Source organism: Brassica napus, chromosome C9, assembly GCF_020379485.1.
Source record: "Brassica napus cultivar Da-Ae chromosome C9, Da-Ae, whole genome shotgun sequence".
NCBI lineage: Eukaryota > Viridiplantae > Streptophyta > Magnoliopsida > Brassicales > Brassicaceae > Brassica > Brassica napus.
In genome coordinates, this window is record NC_063452.1 from 8,081,346 (window position 1) to 8,101,564 (window position 20,219).

Genomic DNA, 20,219 nt, shown 5'->3' on the forward strand with positions numbered 1-20,219 from the left:
CTGTTACATTGATTTGATATCAATTTTTTTTTTTTTTTTTTTTTTTTTTGGTCAAAATTGATTTGATATCAATAAAATTAAATGTTATAAGAAAAAAAAAGTTGATTGCCAGCTGCAGGGGAGAATGGACGGCGAAGCGAATCTCTGACGCTGACATTAGAAAAAAAATGTTGCAAGGGACAATAAAAAAGTGAAAAGTGTACTTCCGACTTATTAAAAGTTGCAAGGGACTATTAAAGAAATATTAAAATATATAATTTAAAATAGAAATATTCTAAAATAACACTAAATTTTTTGTCACAAATATATACTCTAAGAATCAAAATAACTAAAATATTTCATTAAAGAGGTAAATATACACTTATATTCCCAATATTAACTAATTCAAACCTTAAGGTTTAGAGTTAAATAGTGAGATTTGGAATTAAGTTTTAAAATTTTATAAAATAAAAAATAAATATTAAAGTTTAAAAATAGATTCAAAAAGTATTTCAAATTAAAAAAAGAAAATTTGAAAAAAAATAAAAAAAATTTATAAAAAAGTTCAAATTTGAAAACATATAATCTGAAACTATATAAAAATTATTTATTATTTATTATTTATTTTGTTTTTTTATTTGTATTTATGTATCTAGGATATTAAGATTTTTTTACCTATTAAATAAAATATTTTGGTGGTTTTTATTACAAAAATAGACTTTAAAGAGAAATAAAGAATCATGTGTTGTAGTGCTCTTCTAGTTTTTACCTATTAAATGAAACATTCTGACGTTGACATTAGAAAAATAATGTGACCCAGTCAGCTAGTTTTTCTTCATGACTTCACCACGAGGGTCTAATAGGACTGGGTATTATTACTCGTTACTCGCCTTAAACTCGTTACTTGATTCGTACCCGCCTTGAAAATTCAAGTACTCGGTATTGTCAAAACAAGTAACAAGTCGACAATTTTCATTACTTGCAAGACCAAATCAAGTATCAAATACCATTATTATTTTTAGTACTTGACTCGTTACGCCCCGTTACTTGCTCCATTAGTTGGTATTTGTTACATGATTTATTAAATACTTGTTTATATTTCTTTTTTCTTTTACTTGCATTTAGGATTAGACACAAATACTCATTAATCTTCTTATACTTATTACTTGTTTCATATATGTCTTGATTTTTAAATATTCGTCATCTAGTCAAGTATTATATAGTAACAAATATTAAAAATTTAACTACATGACTTGTTATTACCCGTTACTTGTTTAGAGAAGACATTTTTGTCATCGTAAAAATTATACAATGTTTATATATCAAAATATTCATATATTTTTTTTATTTTTCTTCTTTATAATATGAACAAATATTTGGTTTAAATTAATCACATGTTATGTTAAGTAGAATAAATAAAATAAACTTCCATGTCTTTTTCTAATAGGTTTATTATATAGTAAGTAGTTCTTAAATACTCAGAAAAATCTTGAATAGTTCACAAGTATTCGTAAATAGTTCACAAGTACTCGTAAATAGTAAGTAAGAAACCGGGGCAAGTAACTTGCAAGTAATTCATTTTCGATCAAGTACTCGAAATAGCAAGTACTCGTTTTTAACAAGGCAAGTACAAGTCGGAAATTTTATTACTCGTACAAGGCAAGTCAAGTCGCAAGTACACAAAAAATAACAAGTACTCGCCTTGTGCCCAGCCCTAGGGTCTATTGCTCTTCTATAAATACAATATTTCCTTCACTCTCCATATATTCATAACCTAAATTGTTAATATTCAATATTTTGTCTATATGTAACTATGATCTTGTTAAGAAAGATATCATGTGTGTATATAAAGTTTTGATGATGACATTTTTGCGTAATCCAAAGAGACATTTATGTTGAACAAGTTCTTGATAAAATTTTGTTGTAATAAAATGAAACTATGTGCAAGTTTTATGTAATAGAAGATGGTTTCTAATGGAGTAGTGGCACTTCTTTGACCAACTTGTTGACAGAACAAAATAATAAGTTTTCTTAATATTTTACTAATTAACTAATACATTGGTATACCATGTAACGTAAGTCCTGTTCTAAAACGTGTTCGGCGCCTGCTTATTCGTCGGAAAAACGTAACACGGTCACTCACCGTCATGAGACTGAAACGCTTAGTTAATCGGCTAAAAGTTAAAAAAAATATCACTATTTTAAAGATTTGGAAGTTAAAATCACAAGTTATGATAGAAATCTGATATATTTCGGTTTGAACTCTTAAGATTAAGAAGAAAAAACTTTGAAATCGACCCACAAAAATGGAAATAAAAACAGTAAAAGATGAGTCCTTTTAACATGATAGTTACCACTAGACCATGATGATGATTTATTAGAGAGCACATAAGGGTCCTTTACCACGATAGTTACCATTAGACCATGATGATTTATTAGTTTATTTCATAAACAGTTTATTATATATAACTTTATTTTAAAATAAAAATGAATAAAAATAATAATTTCTGATTAAACCACTGTTAATCTCCGATTTTTTTATCTAGAGCTATGCTCAACTCGAACGTATAGATAACACCTAGCCAGTTTCCGAACAAGGAACACAAGTGGTGTGAGGTGGTACACATTGAATCCACCTGCTCAAATATCAGAACAGATATACTACCAGCAAATCTATCTATCTCTTCTAAGATTATTTGCTGAGAACCATCACAAGCAAGAACAAAACATTGGGGGGGGAGCTATGTAGTAGCTTCACATCTAAAGAGCTAAAAGGTTGAAACTTTACACCCTGAATCCAGGAGGCAATGAGTACAAAGAAGGGAGCTTTTCAACTCAACCGTATCCATAAGTTACATCTCGTTTGGCAACAACCGAGTCAAAGGGTATTTCGACTCTTTCCTTCACAAGACACCTTGCTTCACCGTCTCCAAACACCAGAACTTTCCCCCGTGGGCACTGATTCGGTGCTCTGACTACCTGTTGCTGGAGAAGTTTAAGTGATGCGCCTCTTTTCAAGATCGAAATCACACCGATGAGTGGAAGCATGATCTTTGCAACCGAGCCTAAGAAGCCAATAATAACTCCTGAGCCTCCGTTGGGATTTACCTTTCTGACATGTCCTGAGCCAAACCCGTTTACATCAGACTTCTTATGCTTCGATGGTAAATGAGGATGAACATGGTAAGGAGGAAGGAGAAGATCGTTCTCATAATCAACTCTTTTACCAGCAAAGTCGAAGCCTCGCGTAGCACTTCAAATTCTTTCCCTTTGTAGTCCTTGAGCTTCTCTCAATCAACATCTTCCTGCTGTAATCAATCTCAGAGAGAGCCACTTGCTTCTCATATTGTTGTCTTTGGCGAAGATTCTGGTTTTATTACAAGAAAACCAATCTATTACCATGAGACAATATATCTTATTACCAAAAAAATCATTTCCACATAAACTTAGAATTAAGACAGTGAAACCAATTCAAACTCAATCCACAAAAAGACATAGAGGCAGATTGAATTTAGGGTTTCGAACCTGTAAAGCAGCAAGCTGGGATTCAAGAGATTCGAGAGCATCGCGTATACATAGAAGACGTTCAGCTTCTTCCTCGTCAGAATCCTTTTCTTGATTCCCAATAAACTCGTCTTTTTTTGCTGGAGAAGAACCATCCTTACGGCCGCCGGAGTGGACGCCATCACTGACGGCGGTGCTGGAGGTGTCGATACAATCACTGATCTTGAGCCTGAGCTCGGTGGCTCTGGCTAGAATTAAGCCGATCCCTTCTTCGTCTTCCATTTTCGAGAGTAAAAAAAATAGTGTGTGAAGGAGAAAATTGAGGGTTTAGGGTTTTTTTTGTAAGATAGCGAGGAGAAGAGACAAAGTTTCGATTAGGAGTCGCCGAGAACAGAAGGCGTGATTGTGGTTGGCTGATGCTCAGATTTTCAGATTTCTTTCGGCTGATGTTATGCTTTCCCGGTTTTAATCAACGGCCACAATAATTCAATAATTCTTTATTTTTTCGTTGTTCTAATATTCAAGAATACATGCAACTTACGCATCGTGAATTTATATGAAAATTATTTAAAAAATATCGTATGGAAAATAAAATTTATATTCTTGATCGAATTAATATTTTTGACCCTTAAACAATTTTTTAATTTTTTTTGTTAATTACATAATTTGTTTACTCATGAGCTGATCCCATTTTAAAAAAAAAAAATTAGGTCAAAAAATCACTTATCGCATAAGAACCTAACGTCTGCCAGAGAATCTCAGGCTTACTATTTGGTTACAATGAAACTATGTCTGCTCGGTTTCATATCATGATTTAGCAATTTAAAAGTTAATTATAGTTATGAAAAGTTTTTTCTCATTATTGTGTCGTTTTTTTCATTTTGATTATTGTTCGATATAAATATTGAATTTTGAGTTTATTCTCATTTCGTTATATTATTTTGACCTGAGATTTAGAAAATGTTTAAGGTTTAAAATTATTAAAGATATACATACTTAGGTTAAGATATGCACCTTGTGCTAGATAAATATTTTATATTTATTACTTATATTATGTTTTTCTGCATATTATGCAATAATAAAATAATAATTATATATTAAATAACTAAGAAATTAGTTACTATTATGTAATAAATTGGCTTGCGCATATAAATCAAACGATCGTTCTTGTTTATTCGCAATCATTTTAGGGTAAATAAATCAAAACAATCAATCTTATCTATCATATATGATATATAATTAAATTTAAATGATATTAACATAAATATATAGTATATTTTTAATATGGATATTTATTAAATGAGGTTTCTACTCATATGATTTTATGATTATTTGCATATTTGTGTAACAAAATTTTACACTAACGATTTTTTTTTAGGGGTTTTTGCCAAAACTAACCCACAACTTGATTTTAATCCCAAACCTATACCCAAACTTGAATCAAATGCAAAACTAACCTAAAAGCCTAGTGAAATTACAGCTCAACCCCTTGTGACCAAACAAAAAAACAGAAGCCATTTTTACGAATATAGCCCCAGTAAATCGTCTGAGTCGTCTGAGATGTTGGAAGTCGTCTGGACGACTGAAGTGTAAGTCGTCTGGACGACTGAAGTGTAAGTCGTCTAGTACCAGTTTATTTTAAAGATAGATGAGTGGAAGTAGGGAATCATGAAATATTTTGGTTTAGGAGTTTGACAAACATATGTTGTAGTATTGTATGTATTGTTAGGGTTAGATTTTGGAAAACTAAAATGTTTTTTTCAAAAATTAATTTTCACCTATATGTGTTTATTTCTGTGTATAGTAAACACTTTTCAAGTTTGATTTGGTTTTATGAAGTGTTTAATTAGATAATTAAGTTTAGGGGTTATGTTTAGGGTGTGGACGACTTATATTTCAGTCGTTTGTTGAATAATTTACCCGGACGACGTATATTTCAGTCGTCCACATCGTACCGATCTTTAATTTTACCAATGTACGTTTTAACCTAACCGGATCATTTTACTCGGACGTCTTACATTTCAGTCGTCTGGTGAAGAAATTAAAACAGACGACTTACATGTAAGTCGTCCAAATATTCCCGCCTAAATTTTTTTAAAAAAATTATTTTCCCGCTTAAATAATTTAAACCAGTCTGGAAAGTCTTCTATTTTAGTTTCCCGCTAAAAATATTTAATTTCCCACTAAAAATATTAAACTCTTCTGGACGACTTACATGTAAGTCGTCTGTTTTAATTTCTTCAACAGACGACTGAAATGTAAGTCGTCTAGGAAGTCGTCTGAGTCAAAAATATTTAACCTAATTGGATTTTTTGTCTCCCTATATAAAGAAAAATTTACACATTCTCTCTCCTCCTCCCAAATGGCTGCAACAAAAATGTAATGTTCATCATTCTAAAACTCTCTAACCTCTCTCTAATCTCTTTGACTTGAAAACACCAAACTTTATAAGAATTTTTCAGTTTTGTCTCATGTATTTCTTACTAATCTATCTCTTTTGCAGGTTTTTAATCAAATGGTATTCATCTTCCACTAATTTAAAGGTAGATCTATTAATTTTAGATACGTATTTTTGTGTGTTCTATAAATGTAGATTCATCTAATCTTCCACTCATTTTCTCTATTTTTAAGCCATTTGAACGTTTTTGGATATGCAGGTTTTTCAGATCTGGATTTGATATGCAGGTTTTTCAGATCTGGAAGACTTCTGAGACGACTTACCTGTTAGTCGTCTGGAAGTCGTCTGGACTTCTTGGAAGCAAAGTCGTCTGGACTTCCAGGAAGTCGTCTGGACTTCCAGGAAGTCATCTGGATTTTTCTGAGCGTTTTGGTAAGTTCTTATGTCTGATTTTTCTTCATTTGGTAACTTCTTGTTGTATAAAGTTATTACTTTTTTCCCAAACTAAAACTCTCCAAACCCACTCTAATCTCTTTGCCTTGAAAACACCAAACTTTATATGAATTTTTCAGTTTTGTCTCATGTCTTTCTTACTAATCTATCTTTTTTGCAGGTTTTTAATTAGATGGTACTCATCTTCCACTAATTTAAAGGTAGATCTATTATTTTTAGATATGTATTTTTGTGTGTTCTGTAAAGGTAGATTTATCTAATCTTCCACTCATTTTTTCTGTTTTTAAGCCATTTGAACGTTTTTGAATATGTAGGTTTTTCAGATCTGGATTTAATATGCAGGTTTTTTAGATCTGGAAGACTTTTGGGACGACTTACTTGTTAGTCGTCTGGAAGTCGTCTGAAAGTCGTCTGGAAGTCGTCTGGAAGTCGTCTGAAAGTCGTCTGGACTTCCCAAAAGTCGTCTGGACTTCCTGTAAAGTCGTCTGACAAAGTCGTCTGAACTTCCTGGAAGTCGTCTGGACTTCTTAGAAGTCGTCTGGACTTCTTAAAAGTCGTCTGGTCTTGTCTACTCAAGTGGAATCCAAGCTTGTCTTTGTAGAGGAATGATCTATAATAGTTTTGTTTGTGGTCTGTTTTGTGAATTGCATGTCTACTCTTTTAGTTGTGAATTTTTTGTAAAATCAGTAATAATGTTTTCCAAGATGTATTAAATGTGCTAACAATGTGTTTACACATTTACAAATCAATGAAATAATAGACTTCAGTTGTCTTTTTCATATCTTTGGATCTCTCATATGCAATAATAAACTCCAATGGCCTTTTCTCATCTTAATAAACAAGAATGTTGGTAGCTTCATATTGATACAACATTTTAAGAAGCATTTAACCCTTCTTCCAACTCATAACAATAGTCATCATTATTGTCTATAACAACAATACTTAAGAGATGGAAACAAACAATAGTAACTAGTCAAAGCATATCATATTTTTTAAAAGTTTGCGTTGAAAAACTTAGTCAAATTTAGTAAAACTAAGGGAGAGAACATATTTTGTAAATATGAGTTTTACATATCTTGAAATTACTTATCACTCTTAAAAATACAAGTTATTCAAAAACTAACGTAGAAGACTTAAAAACTAGCGGAGAAGACGCGGACGACTTCAATCTAAGTTGTCCAGATGACTTAACTATACGTCGTCTGGTCAACGCAGAGGTTATTTTTGCAATTGACTTTGAAATCTGTTATTTCGGACGACTGAAAATAAGTCGTCTACTATTGTTTGGTTAAAAAAAAACTCCAAAAAAGCTAGACGACTTACATTTCAGTCGTCATAGGTTAGTTTTGCATTTGACTGGATTATTTCAGAAGTTTGACTTTTCTGGACGACTTACATTTCAGTCGTCTAGTGAAAATTAAAATAATAATATTTTTTTAAAAGTAGAGGACTTACAGTTAAGTCGTCATAGGTTAGTTTAGCAATTGAAAAAAAAAACTTCAAGATTTAATTATATACAGACGACTTATAAAATGTAAGTCGTCCAGGATTTACGAGGTTTGACCAGAATCTCGGAAAAAATCCTCGACGACTTACAAGTAAGTCATCTAGTGGACGACTGAATTATAAGTCGTCTGTGTATAATTAAATCTTGAAGTTTTTTTTTTCAATTGCAAAACTAACCTATGACTACTTAATTGTAAGTCGTTTACTTTTAAAAAAATATTATTATTTTAATTTTCGACAGACGACTGAAATGTAAGTCGTCTGGGGAAGTCAAACTTCTGTAATTATCCAGTCAAATGCAAAACTAACCTATGACGACTGAAATGTAAGTCGTCTAGGTTCTTTGGAAATTTTTTTGAAACCAAACAATAGTAGACGACTTAACTTTCAGTCGTCTCAGGTTACAGATTTCAAAGTCAATTGCAAAAATAACTTTTGCGTTGACCAGACGACTTTCAGGTAAGTCGTCTACAGCCAGACGACTTCAGGTAAGTCGTCTACAGCCAGACGACTTCCCAAGTAAGTCGTCTGACGAACAGATCTGGAAAAAAACTCGATGTCATACCTTAAATTGGTGAGATAAGTTCCTTAGCATACATAAGGCTTCTCCAAGCACACAGAATCACAAACGAAAGTCGCCCACCCAGAATCGTTAGCTTCTATGACTCTATGAACCATAAAAATTTTAGAATCAAAATCTTGGTTTTTTTTAGCTCATTGTGGAGAGAAAGTGAGAGATATGTTGTGTTTAGTTCACAAGAATGGAAAAAGAAGAAGGGTAAATCGATTTTGGGAGCATTAAGAGCTTCAAATTGGTTGTTCATGATGGTTGTGGTATTGATGACAATGGCAATCTTGTAATTACTTGAAGATGATGAGGGTGAGAGAGTAAAAATGTCATTTTCGAAAGAAAAAAAAAAAAATTGATGGCATTTTCGTAAATTATATGAACTTGTGGGGTGAATAGGGCAAAACTAATTTAAAAAAAAAAAGGTTAGTTTTGTGTTTGACTTTAAGTTGTAGGTCAATTTTGCAAAAAGCCCTTTTTTTTATGTGGAATGTTTAGTGTTTCAATAATTTATAATCAATTAAAAAAAACAATGAAGATTTCAAAATTAAAATATTAACTTTTCAATATATGTTCAATGCATATCAAAATATAAGTATTATTTTCATATGATGTATAGTTTAATTTAAACGATATGAAATATATATATATATATACATATTAACATAAATACTTATTAAAATAAAATTATTTATTCATATTATTTTATAATCATTGTATCTTATTATAGAAAAAAAATTTAACCATCATCACAAAAGTTTATGTGAGATTTTTAACAGTTTTAATAATTTCTACTCGTTTTGAAAAATTCAAAATACAACATATACAAAAAATCTAAATTTTTATTATATGATTAATATAATTGTGTAATTTATTTTAATAATAAATAATTAAACAAAAATGATAGAAAGTATACAGATTGTTAGCAAATCTTTATTATTTAAAATCATTAATTGTCATATATATATCTTAATCATATTAGGTAATTTCGTAGGTTTTATTTAAAGAAAAAATATATAATAATTTCAATTTGATAAATGAATGGTTCATAATTGACATACTATATAATATAATATTTTATAGCAATTTAATTTTAGACTAACAAAATTTTCATTTGATTTTCAAACCGCCACGTAAACAAAATTAGCATTCTAATTATGTGACAACTCAGCAGAGCATTTTTTTAATTAATTCAAACTATATGTTATAACTTTTTAAATGTTTCTCTATTAATATATAGGATAAGAGAGGGAAAATTGACAGAAGCCAATTTTGGATTTAACACAATGGTCGCAAAACTTATCATTCTACATCGATTACTAAAAATATTCTATCCTATGTTACTGTATACTCCAAGCTTTAAGTCAAAGAAAATATTTGGTCCAAAGTTGGCCCATGAATACTTGAACATTCCGAGATTAATGCTTATAAAACATCATCTTAAAATATATTATTAGAAACAAATTGTTTCACATTAGAATAGGAAATTGAAAAGAACATTAACTAGTATATAAAATTGATTGGATCAATCCACTTATCACTAATCTAACTCACTCACACGTGTTTGTTAACTCAAATAATAATTAAAACTCATCGAAAGTGACTTTATAACTCTCTTTCGTATCTCTTTTTGTTGTACTTCTTGAATTGGTAACTTGTCTGACAAGAAAGGTAAAAAATACTTTGACAAAAAAAAAAAGGTAAGAAAATATAACTTCGTTTCCGTCTCTTGGCTGAAAGATCATTAAGCTTTGCGACAACGTAAGTTAGTTCGCAAATGTGACAAAAAACATGAATATAGCAAAAGAATCATATATGGAGAGACCCTGAACTTTCTGAAAACATTAATATGCAATTGTTTAGAAAATATAATGAATTTTGAAATTTAATTCCCTAAGTTAAGATGACATAAAGGTGAACCTCTAGATAACTTTGCCAGGCCAGTGCGGATTCTAAGCTTCTCAATTGGACCGGCAGCTGATTCGGGGAAGATCTTGGCCTCGGTTAAACGTGTAGCCTTCTTAAGGAGAAAAGAGACCACCGGCATGTCAAATTCAGTTTCTGCATAATCTCTCCACTCCAAGGTTTGAAGCGTTGTTGACAAACACTCCGGAACATGAGTAGTACTAGTAAAACCTGGCTGATTCCCAGAAGACAGAGGCCGCGAGTTGCAAGACTGAGGAGAGAGAAACAATACGAAGATTTACAACGATCATATGAACAAGCTCCAGTTTCATTGTCAAGTTCTCAAAAAAAAAAAAAAAAAAAGAATGTACCTTGATTAGCTGGAGTTGGCGTAATATAGGGGAATGTTGAAGAAAATTGATTAACAAATCCCACCATCCAGAGGAACATGTGCACATACACAAATGCTCAAGCTTATTAAAGTAAGAGTCGACGGTGGGACCCCACTGCATTTGAGTTAATTAACGTACGAGTGAGTATATATTTTCGATAGATTGTAAATTAGTACTTAAAATAGAAAGGTCCGTTTTTACCTCTGATAAGCACGTTGTAAAGCTCCTCAGCTCGCTATAACTTGTCATAGAATCAAGAAACTCATCACCATAGACAGGACCTTGCACCACTGTCTTTTTAAGAAGAGGAGCACCAGCTGAGAGCTTGCCAATAAATTTGTCAGCCGACACTTGAATTGACACGGAGAGGTACAAATAATTAAGTGATGAAAGACAGATTGGATAGTCTTCAGGTATATCATCGAGTACAAGAGCCTTTAGCCTCAAACAACTTAGTGTCCCGCAAGTGTACATACTCTTTGGAAGAGCCGTGATCATCGGGTTTTGAGCGGCGGTAAGGTCGATTTCAAGCTCAAGCACAAACCGCGAAACTGCTAAATCAATCCAATTTTTAACATCCCTCGAGTCGCAATAAGGACTTACCGATAACTTGAGACTTTTGAAACTTGGAGCCACTTGTGACTGCAAAGACCTGCTCACGAATTCTGAAAAGTCTCTGCCCTCGTGTTCGCTATAATTATAATAAAGTTTTGGCACTTGCTTCCAAAGAAACTTCCATTGTTTGGACAAAAGCATTGTGGCTACCACTTCTGTTGTTGGAAGCCATGATAGAATCTCAAGGAGCATCTGGTCAGGTAAGTCACTAATCATACCCATGCTCTCCGATCTTTCAACTAATTGGTATTGAGAACAACAGATAAACCCTAGACTTTGAACTCTGAATAGAAGAAGCGTGTATATATAACAGAGTCCTAAAACGACTGATAATCAAAAACCTAAACAAATTGCAAATTGATTGTTGAGAAATAATCATTGAAAAAAAAGATATAAATCATTTATTGTGGAGAAATAAATCCACTAAACTAAATATAACGATGTTGCGTGCAAGGGCCCCTGGGCCAAAAATAGCCTACCACTACTAATTTTGCTTTTTTTTTATTTTGTTCTTCAGATATACCTTCAGCCTTCTGTTAATAATATTTAATTAGCATTTATCGCTTAATAACTTTAAAGAAAACATGATATATATTAGCATATAATTCAAGTCTATCAGGATGATTTTTTTTTTCTTCGTTTAGTTTTCACATAATACATACTAATTACAGATTTTAACAAAAAGAATACAAAAGGACGACTTATGCATTTTTTTGAAAGAATGGTAAATTAATTCTATCTCAAAAACAGTTGTAAAAAGAATGATCTAAGAGCAAGATTATCGCGGGTTACAAGAAGGGGTTCTAAGTGGCGGAACCCATTTTTTGGGTTAAAAACAATAACAGAGGAGAGGAAATAAAGATCGACTTTGGTATATTTCTTGCACTGTTTGCGGGTCCTACTGACACATGGCGGCCCGCGATTGGTGGTCTTTTTATTGTTTCCATCTTTTTTTTAATCAGCCAAAAAAAAAAAAATTGTGCCTATGAAAACGTGCAGGCGATAATCATGGTCTAAGGTTTGGTTTTATAACTCAACCTACATGTGATTGGAAGACCAGAGTATCCTTTTACTCTCGTGACTGAAACCACTTTGACATTGCTTTGTCAAAATGTGTAGCCCACCTTCTGGTAAGCGTAGAGAATCTGTTACGCACCAACTTGTCCATGAACTGAATGAGCTGTGCCGGTGATTGAGGATTCTATTCCTCTCGCTCCAAATGGAATGTATATTGCTGCTTGAAAGACGTAAACCCTAAACTTACGCATTAATAATCCTTTTTTTTTACTGAACGCATTAATAATACTTGTTCCTTAAAACCCCTAAAACTCACTATGAAAACCAAAATAAACCTTAAAAGCCATCAGCCCTGCCCGATTCCGATACAAGTCATAGACTAAATAAGTCGCATGGCTCGAGCTGCGTGCATAGACCAAAATAAGTTATGTAGAGTACACGATCCTTTGCACCGGTTCTATGTTGACTAGTTTTGTCACAAAAGTACCTGAGCTGATCCAAAGTACAACATCCCAACATTTGCCCTAACAAAAGAAATAACCAGTTGATTTCTTCCTTATTCTCGCCGATCACCGGCTTCATCCCGTTCTTGCATGAGCAACATGGAGTCAGTTTAGGACAAGACCAAACTTTCGGGGCTCGGTGACGCAGCACCTCCTTGTTGTCATAAATGTAACGATACAATTCCCCAAACTTCTCCGTGAGATTATACTCAATGGTTTGAGTACTCTCGCAAGGCTTGCAATGGACTTGTCCAACGATCACGTTTATATTATTCACATACAAGTATCTAAGGTTGTGAATTCGGGCTGGCCTTGTGGTCGCCCATGGATATGGTGGTACGATATCCTTGTCAACGCTTTCTTCAACCGTGGCAGCCGCTTTAGATGAATTACGACGTGCATGGTGCCCACCAGGTGGGCGACCTAACCTAGTTCCTGGCCGGGGAGTCTCCAAGGTTCCAACTCCACGCTGGTTCGTTATAGGAGGCAGAAGGAGTTGTCCTGCTGCATTCTGAGGGTATGTGAGGTTGTAGTATCCAGGAGGCATCGTGTGAAGTGGAGGAAGAGGAGGAGAAGGCTGGGCATTTTGTGTAGAATCACTTACTGATCTTAAGAGTTCCATCAACTTGCAATGTTGCTCGACCGGATCTTTTGCTTGAGGACCAATCCCCAAGGACAGATCAAGGTTGATACGATCGTTTGGATCCATGGTGTAAGTAGAGAGACGATATGCTGTGAAGGATAGAGGAAAATATGATGAAGGGATGATGTGAGATCTGAAAGGGACGTTTTGGATAACACAGCGAAACAACAAGACGTATATATAGGTTTATTTGCGAACAAAATATGTATGTATAAAAATATTCTTAAACCCGTACAAAATATTTTCTAATCCGTACAAAATATTTTCTAACCCGTACAAAATATTTTCGTAGACTTTTAACTTTATCAATACTAAAAGATCGAAATTTTATCAAGAAAAAAATATTAAACATAAATAGTAGATAAGTTTTTCATGGAAAAATAATAATATTCGTAGAATATATCAATAACAACATATTCTGTACTAACATAATAATTAGCCCCCTTTGTTTGTTACGGTTTATATATTTCATTTTTGCTCCGAATCCCAGCGTCCACCTGTCAGTAAAATTAAATTCAAGTCTCTTAATATTCCAATTTAAGCTTCAAAATTATTTCTTTTGATTCTCTCAAGTGAATTGTTTGTTTTTTTTTTTTTGAAAAAATATTGGAAAAAGCTAGGGTAAATTCAATCAAGTGAATTGTTTGTTGCACCAAAACTTCCCAAAGTACCCACTAGGCCCACTACCGTAAAGTCTTAACGGAGAGGTTTGCATTATTTCAGTTTTAAGCTTTGTCTAGATACTGATATATAGAAACACTGACTGGGTTTTTTTTTTGTAAAAGCACTGACTGCCTGGATAGGATCTCGAGTATGTAACGGAAAAATGGGATTTATGAAATGTTAACAGTAGCACATACAAATTACTGTTAACATCTCCTTTAAAAGGACAGACTAATTTGTTATGGTAAACTGGAAACTGGGGCTAACATCGAAGGGTATCTTTTTCTTTTGTTGGGATAATGATTCTCATTTAATCTAAAACTAGATGATTTTTTGACCGAGCTGGTGAATATATATTAGACATACATTTATATTTCTAGTCTGCACTTATATTCTATAACAGCTTAATATATTATATATAAACACTAACCTGTTAGTATAGTTTGCCGGAAATTTTTTTTCAAACTTTTAATTCTTAGATATGTATCTGGAGTGAAACTAATTTTACAGATGTCTATTTTTTAAATTGACACTTATGTAATTCACCGAATTCATAGAAGAAGTTAAAAAAAAACTTAACTCATATCAATGAACAAGGACGAGAACGAAATAACAATTTTATAGAGGTAGAAAATAAAATCACTGATGGAGAGTCAATAGTAAACAAATCGAGAGCAGAAAACCTAATCACCTTTCGTCATTAATACTCGATGTTGCCTATTTGGTTTTGGTGATTTATGTCATCCGCAAAACTTAATTTCTTTTCGTGCATATGAAATCTTAAAAATAATTAAAATGAGATGTAATATCTTAACTCTTCAACAACGATAATATATTTAAGAGACCAACATTTGTATTCGCCATTTTATAATTGATAAAAATTGTAGTGTTTCAAAATGTTAAAACTATTTAATAAACACATTATTATAAAAACTCACTCCGCGCATGCGCGCGGGTTATCATCTAGTTTTGTATATTTGTAAATGTCAATACAGAATTTTGAATTAAAAAAATGATCGATTGCAAATATGGTACACGTTTCGTTATATATAAATGTGAATACATAATTTTGGATAGGAAAGTAGTTAGAATCCAATGATTATATATGTTAACATAATTTACTACCAATTGTAAAAGAGGAAACAATTTATTAAAATAGAAAAATAATCTAGAAAAAGTAATGGTATGCCATTGTAAATAACTAAAAAAATCAATGGCAGATTATGCTTTAATAATATAGATACGAGGGGATTTGACTTTTAATGAGGTTTTAGATGATTTTAAGGAATTGCAGAGAATAAAATGATTTTTGTTAACCCACACTAGAATATCACCTAAAACCATGAGATTTGAGTTTTATTTTTTTAACTAAGAAACTCCACCCAAACACTCTAAAATCACTTGAAAGTGGATTTCAGAGTACTTTATAAAATGTCAAGTTCAATAACACCGAATTTTAAATGAGTTTTTAAAATTCATGTTTCAATAACAGTGGATTTGTCATTTTGACACAAATCACCTAAAAGGCTAAAACTCTCAATTGAATAGACGCCCCCTAGATTTTATGATTAATCATTTGCTGTGCCGTATAGGTAATGATAAAAATGTCATGTATAATATTTGTGTATTCATCCGAGCTTGTCAGACATATTTGTTACTAAAAGAAAGAGCATATCAAAATAGGTTAGCACATAACACATGTGTAGAGTTGGATGTGGATTACAAGAAACAAATATCAATCTATAAAGTATGTTTCTGGAATATAAAGAAACGAGATGGAAAGATCATAAGGTCGGGTACCATAAGGAGTGAAAGTAAGATTGTTTAGAAACCAAAAGAAGTAAAAGAACTAGCATAAGCAAGACTCCCCAGGGAAAGTGGCCTTCTCCAAAAAGGGACGCAGCCTGGTTTGCTCTGACGTAGTAAGAGGATCTGAAGAGAATTCGATGGACGAACTGCAAAGAGACCAGCAGAAAGACAAAAAGAATTGGGAGGAACATGAGAAAGAGCTTGAGATTCATTGCGGTTTTCTCAACCTCGTACCTGTAACGTGGGTAGGAGGAGAGAAAGAGGAGCAGAGATATGATGGCAAAGAGAGTTAGTAGTGTTAGAGGAGGTGCTGAAGACGAGAACAGTGTTTCTTCCAACCATCCTCGCTTCCAAGCACCTCCTCTTCTTTCCTTAACAAACCAACCCATCTCTCTCTCTTCCTATGTCTACTTTACTTTGTATTGTATTGGAAGATTACACAGGCATACATAAGCATCCATATGTATAAATCGTTGAAAACATTTACACCCATTGTATTTGAGATAGAAATGAAAATTGGAAGGAACATATTCCTTTTGAAAAAACCACCGCTCTGCTTTTCACCTTTCGAATCTGCTTTTGAAAAGATACACTAATGGGTATCAAGTATCATGTTCTACTACAAGGATAATGCGAATGATTATATATAAAAAAAGGCTTATGATTAATGGACAAAACCAAAATGATTAGATGGAAAAGGGGCAGAAAATTAGGTTTTAAGACTAATAAATAAAGGCAACTACAAGAAATTCATATGGTGGGAAAGTGGAAGAACAATGAAAAAGATGATCATAAAGAGAGGCAAAGACAGAAAAGAGGAGGAGCATTCTGATCCATTCGTCTCTATTGTTTTGTCTGAAGTCACATATTTATTCATCGCTCCTCCTAGGCTTTCATCTCCAGACCATCCTGCTCTTGGGTAAACGCAATTGCTATAACCTAAAATCAGGAAAGTCAAAATAAAGAAAAAAGTATTAGCGTGAGGACTAAAATCTAAGAGACATTTTGTATAATCTTTTAAATATATATTTAAGTTAAAAGTAAGTTTTAAAAATTGGAGGTGAGTAACACCTGCAAGTCACAGTCTTGATGTATACAAACAAATATAGGAGAAAATGGTAGACAAATCATGTCAACTCGTTCTGTACCTTATTTATATCTAACATCTACCTAAACACAAGTATAGGAGGAACCCAATCTAGATATATAATTGCAAAATACAGATACAATATCATCTTAGACAATATGCTCATCCACCTATCATTGATGAAAGTTGATATTTGGTTTAATTTGGCATGATCTACATTTATGATAATTGGGCTTATGGCTTTTTGTTCTTTCTTCCAGCAGATCACATGTAGCATGAATCTAGATTTCTAATGAACTCATGAATGTATCAAGTATGGTTTAGAATACAGTAACGACCTCTTACTAAGATTTGTTTCCACCAAATGCAAACATATGATTGTTATATCATTAATAAAAAGTGTGTAAAGACTAACACTAGTATAATAAAACCATTGATTGCCCTATTAATTGCAAAAAAAAATTGGAATAATTAGAAGTTCGTGATCCCCAACAATAATGATGATGATGGCAAAGATAAGGAGAAAAACTTACTAGGGTTATTGGATGTAATCCTTGCAGTTTGAGAGAAATCGCAATCCGTAGGGTTTTCAGGAGATTTTTGGAAATACAAGTTCATAGCATAGGCTGTATGAGACATGACATTGTTAGGCTCAAAACACACCCCTCCTGGCGTTATCGGACCACAATCAATTCCCTGTCCACAAACCCAATCTAGACTTGCTTGCAATTGCTCCTCAGTCGCATCCTCCATTGGCACACACCATCCCACTGATGTTGCTGATTTTCCCAATGGTGGAGACTGTGACGTCTACTATCATCACAAACATCATTCAGTATAAATAGCTAAGAACAATTTCAACAACATGCATTATGCCTGGTTTATTATATTAAAAACATTTGAGACTAAATCAACAATAATTATATTAAAAACCAGTATATATGTTACAAGATCTGGTCCATTACAAATGGTTAATTAAATACCTTTGAGACTAAATCAACAATAATTGGTCATGGTATCATCTAATTACCTGACTACCACTACTACTAGTTTTAGTGAGACCAATGTCGTAGGCCATGGTAAGATCAGGCTTGAAAAGGCCAAAAGATCGCTCGAAGGAAGGACCTGGCTTGAGGTTCTCGTCAAAGAGAGCGAAAATATAAGTGTCGATGGGTTTGCCGGGTCTTAAGGGAGTCCCAACCATAGACCTTAAATGAGCGATTAGGTTCCCATTGTAAGTCTGCGCGTTCTCAACACTGGGACCAACCACGTTACTATCACCGCTCGTTGGCCAGCCTGTTTCTGCCACCACCACTTCCACGTTCTCAAATCCCATCGATTTCAAAGCTGAGTGCACCGCATCAACCTAAACAAATCCCATGTTAAATGGACCAGTATAACGTGTATGGCAAGAAACAAATGCTTCTTCGATTTTACTACAATAAGATTATTTTATTGCAAGTGGAAAAGTAAATAGAGACCAAGTTCTTTGCTACAAAATCTATTGCGAATATATATGTCATATAGTATTTGGATTCCCAACGTTCAGCTACCAACTTTCACATGCTTTATAATCATTATATAATTACAATAAAGAATTGTAGATCTCGGTGTAACAATAAATTATAACAAATGAACCTACCATGAGACTGAGACCAAATTACATAAAAAAAATGCTTTGCTGTCAATTTGATTAAATAATTAGTAATACTGTATACATGATGTTTCAACTGGATTGTATGATTAGATATAAAATAGTCCACCAAATTCAAAACCAAATACTTAGCTATTTTTCAGTTTGAAGACAAGTTTAAGAAAGTGTTTATGCCAAACTCATGTTACAAACCTGTTTTATATCAGGTTAACAATAATTTTAACAATTTTCTAATGACTCTAATTTGGTTATTACAGACCCTACTCAACCGACCCGTGAGAGCTAACTGTACTTAATCATTTACCTGAGCATCAAACATGTTCATGTACTTGATTCCGGTATTGGAGTCGACACGTCCAGGGTTAGGCTGGAAGAGGCAAAACGACAGCGTTTCAGGCCTCTGGTCACCCAGGTACGCAAAGAACGGGTACGGGTTGATGACAAAAGGCGACCCGGTTTCGCTAAGAAACTGTAAGATGCCTTTTAAACCGGCCTGATAACCGGGAGCAAACGAACCAGCCGATGGCGGGTCAGATTGGCCCAGCACCGTCATGGCATGAACCGTAGACACCTTGATTTTCCCGCCGAGTGAAACCGCCTCAAGGGCCTTTTGGACATTTTGCATCGCCGGAAGAAGCTGGCTTACCAGGTTCAGATCATTCGACAACAGAATCTGCATGAGATGGGAAGAGATTAGTTTTCTTGTTTTCTCGAGAAAGTTGTGAGATTAACTGACCTCGTTGCCGACATTGATGAGGATGATGTCGGAGGCGGGATAGAAAGGGAGGACGTTGGTGCCGATCCACTGAGAGGCGACGTTGAGATCGGAGGCGAGGGATGGGAGATCTCCGTTGGCTACTCCAATGACGATTCCGACGCCGGTTCCGGCTAAGGACTTGATGATGGTGGGATCTGCGCCGTATAGCCTCACTTTTTGAATGGAGCTGGACTGGATGAGCTTGGCTGCATCAGACGGTGAGGGGAGGTTGTCGGCGAGTAAGCCGTAGTTTACTCCGATAAACGAATCTGCATCTGCCGGCGAGTTGGAGAAGAGAAAGAGGAAGAGAGAGAAGAAGAAGATGGAATGAGCCATGAGAGCAGATGAATGTGGAGAAGCAAGTGAGATTTTGAAATGTAAAGACTAATTATGAGGAGGGTTAGGTTTTGAACTGTTAGAAGAAACGACACTTCAGTTCAAAAAAGAAAAAGGATAGAACAAAATAGTTTTCAATGTGATATCATTGTCTAAACTAAACCCAAAAATAATATTTGAACCTTTTTCTTAATTATTCCATATATAAAAATAATAAGTTAGTTAATCTGTAATATAATAGTACACTTTTCTCTTTCGCGAGGCAAGACCCATAGCATTTTGATGGATCTCACTTTTAAAAAGTGTGAAAAAGTGTTAAGACTGTGGTTCAAACCCGGGTTATTGAGATATAAACACCAACATTTATACCACTAAACTAAAGGATACTTTGTACATTGATGACCGAAACTAATATGTATTTATGAAGGTC

At 33.6% G+C, this 20,219-nt stretch overlaps 4 protein-coding genes and 1 pseudogene across 4 annotated transcripts; all 5 read right to left on the reverse strand.

The window, feature by feature from the left end:
- Window positions 1-2,467: 2,467 nt before the first annotated feature.
- LOC106408996 lies at window positions 2,468-4,352 on the reverse strand (annotated as a pseudogene).
- A 5,124-nt stretch (window positions 4,353-9,476) lies between these two features.
- Window positions 9,477-11,662, reverse strand: LOC106407542 (putative F-box/FBD/LRR-repeat protein At4g26350). Its single transcript, XM_013848417.3, has 3 exons — window positions 10,907-11,662; window positions 10,685-10,819; window positions 9,477-10,584 (listed from the first exon to the last, which is right to left on the reverse strand). Exons 1-3 carry the CDS (start codon window positions 11,540-11,542, stop codon window positions 10,294-10,296), a joined length of 1,062 nt encoding a protein of 353 aa, XP_013703871.1. The 5' UTR covers window positions 11,543-11,662; the 3' UTR covers window positions 9,477-10,293.
- A 252-nt stretch (window positions 11,663-11,914) lies between these two features.
- LOC106407543 lies at window positions 11,915-15,692 on the reverse strand. Its single transcript, XM_022709151.2, has one exon. The coding sequence runs from the start codon at window positions 13,547-13,549 to the stop codon at window positions 12,710-12,712; it is 840 nt and encodes a 279-aa protein (XP_022564872.1). The 5' UTR covers window positions 13,550-15,692; the 3' UTR covers window positions 11,915-12,709.
- Window positions 15,693-15,813: 121 nt separating this feature from the next.
- LOC106407544 lies at window positions 15,814-16,344 on the reverse strand. Its single transcript, XM_013848419.3, has one exon. It carries the CDS (start codon window positions 16,342-16,344, stop codon window positions 15,931-15,933), a length of 414 nt encoding a protein of 137 aa, XP_013703873.1. The 3' UTR covers window positions 15,814-15,930.
- LOC106407540 (glucan endo-1,3-beta-glucosidase 7) lies at window positions 15,814-20,008 on the reverse strand. Its single transcript, XM_013848416.3, has 5 exons — window positions 19,433-20,008; window positions 19,001-19,369; window positions 18,073-18,408; window positions 17,576-17,852; window positions 15,814-16,894 (listed from the first exon to the last, which is right to left on the reverse strand). The coding sequence occupies exons 1-5, from the start codon at window positions 19,787-19,789 to the stop codon at window positions 16,695-16,697; spliced, it is 1,539 nt and encodes a 512-aa protein (XP_013703870.1). The 5' UTR covers window positions 19,790-20,008; the 3' UTR covers window positions 15,814-16,694.
- Between the last annotated feature and the right edge of the window lie 211 nt (window positions 20,009-20,219).

Excerpts from the sequence above, each read along its gene's own strand:
- LOC106407542 (XM_013848417.3), bottom strand. The coding sequence starts at position 11,542 with ATGGGTATGATTAGTGACTTACCTGACCAGATGCTCCTTGAGATTCTA. Across the intron at positions 10,820-10,906 it reads TTACAACGTGCTTATCAGAG|TGGGGTCCCACCGTCGACTC; the intron begins GTAAAAACGGAC and ends ACTCAAATGCAG. Across the intron at positions 10,585-10,684 it reads GCCAACTCCAGCTAATCAAG|TCTTGCAACTCGCGGCCTCT; the intron begins GTACATTCTTTT and ends CTCTCTCCTCAG.
- LOC106407543 (XM_022709151.2), bottom strand. The coding sequence starts at position 13,549 with ATGGATCCAAACGATCGTATCAACCTTGATCTGTCCTTGGGGATTGGT.
- LOC106407544 (XM_013848419.3), bottom strand. The coding sequence starts at position 16,344 with ATGGGTTGGTTTGTTAAGGAAAGAAGAGGAGGTGCTTGGAAGCGAGGA.
- LOC106407540 (XM_013848416.3), bottom strand. The coding sequence starts at position 19,789 with ATGGCTCATTCCATCTTCTTCTTCTCTCTCTTCCTCTTTCTCTTCTCC. Across the intron at positions 18,409-19,000 it reads TGAACATGTTTGATGCTCAG|GTTGATGCGGTGCACTCAGC; the intron begins GTAAATGATTAA and ends GGATTTGTTTAG. Across the intron at positions 17,853-18,072 it reads CTAGTAGTAGTGGTAGTCAG|ACGTCACAGTCTCCACCATT; the intron begins GTAATTAGATGA and ends TGATGATAGTAG.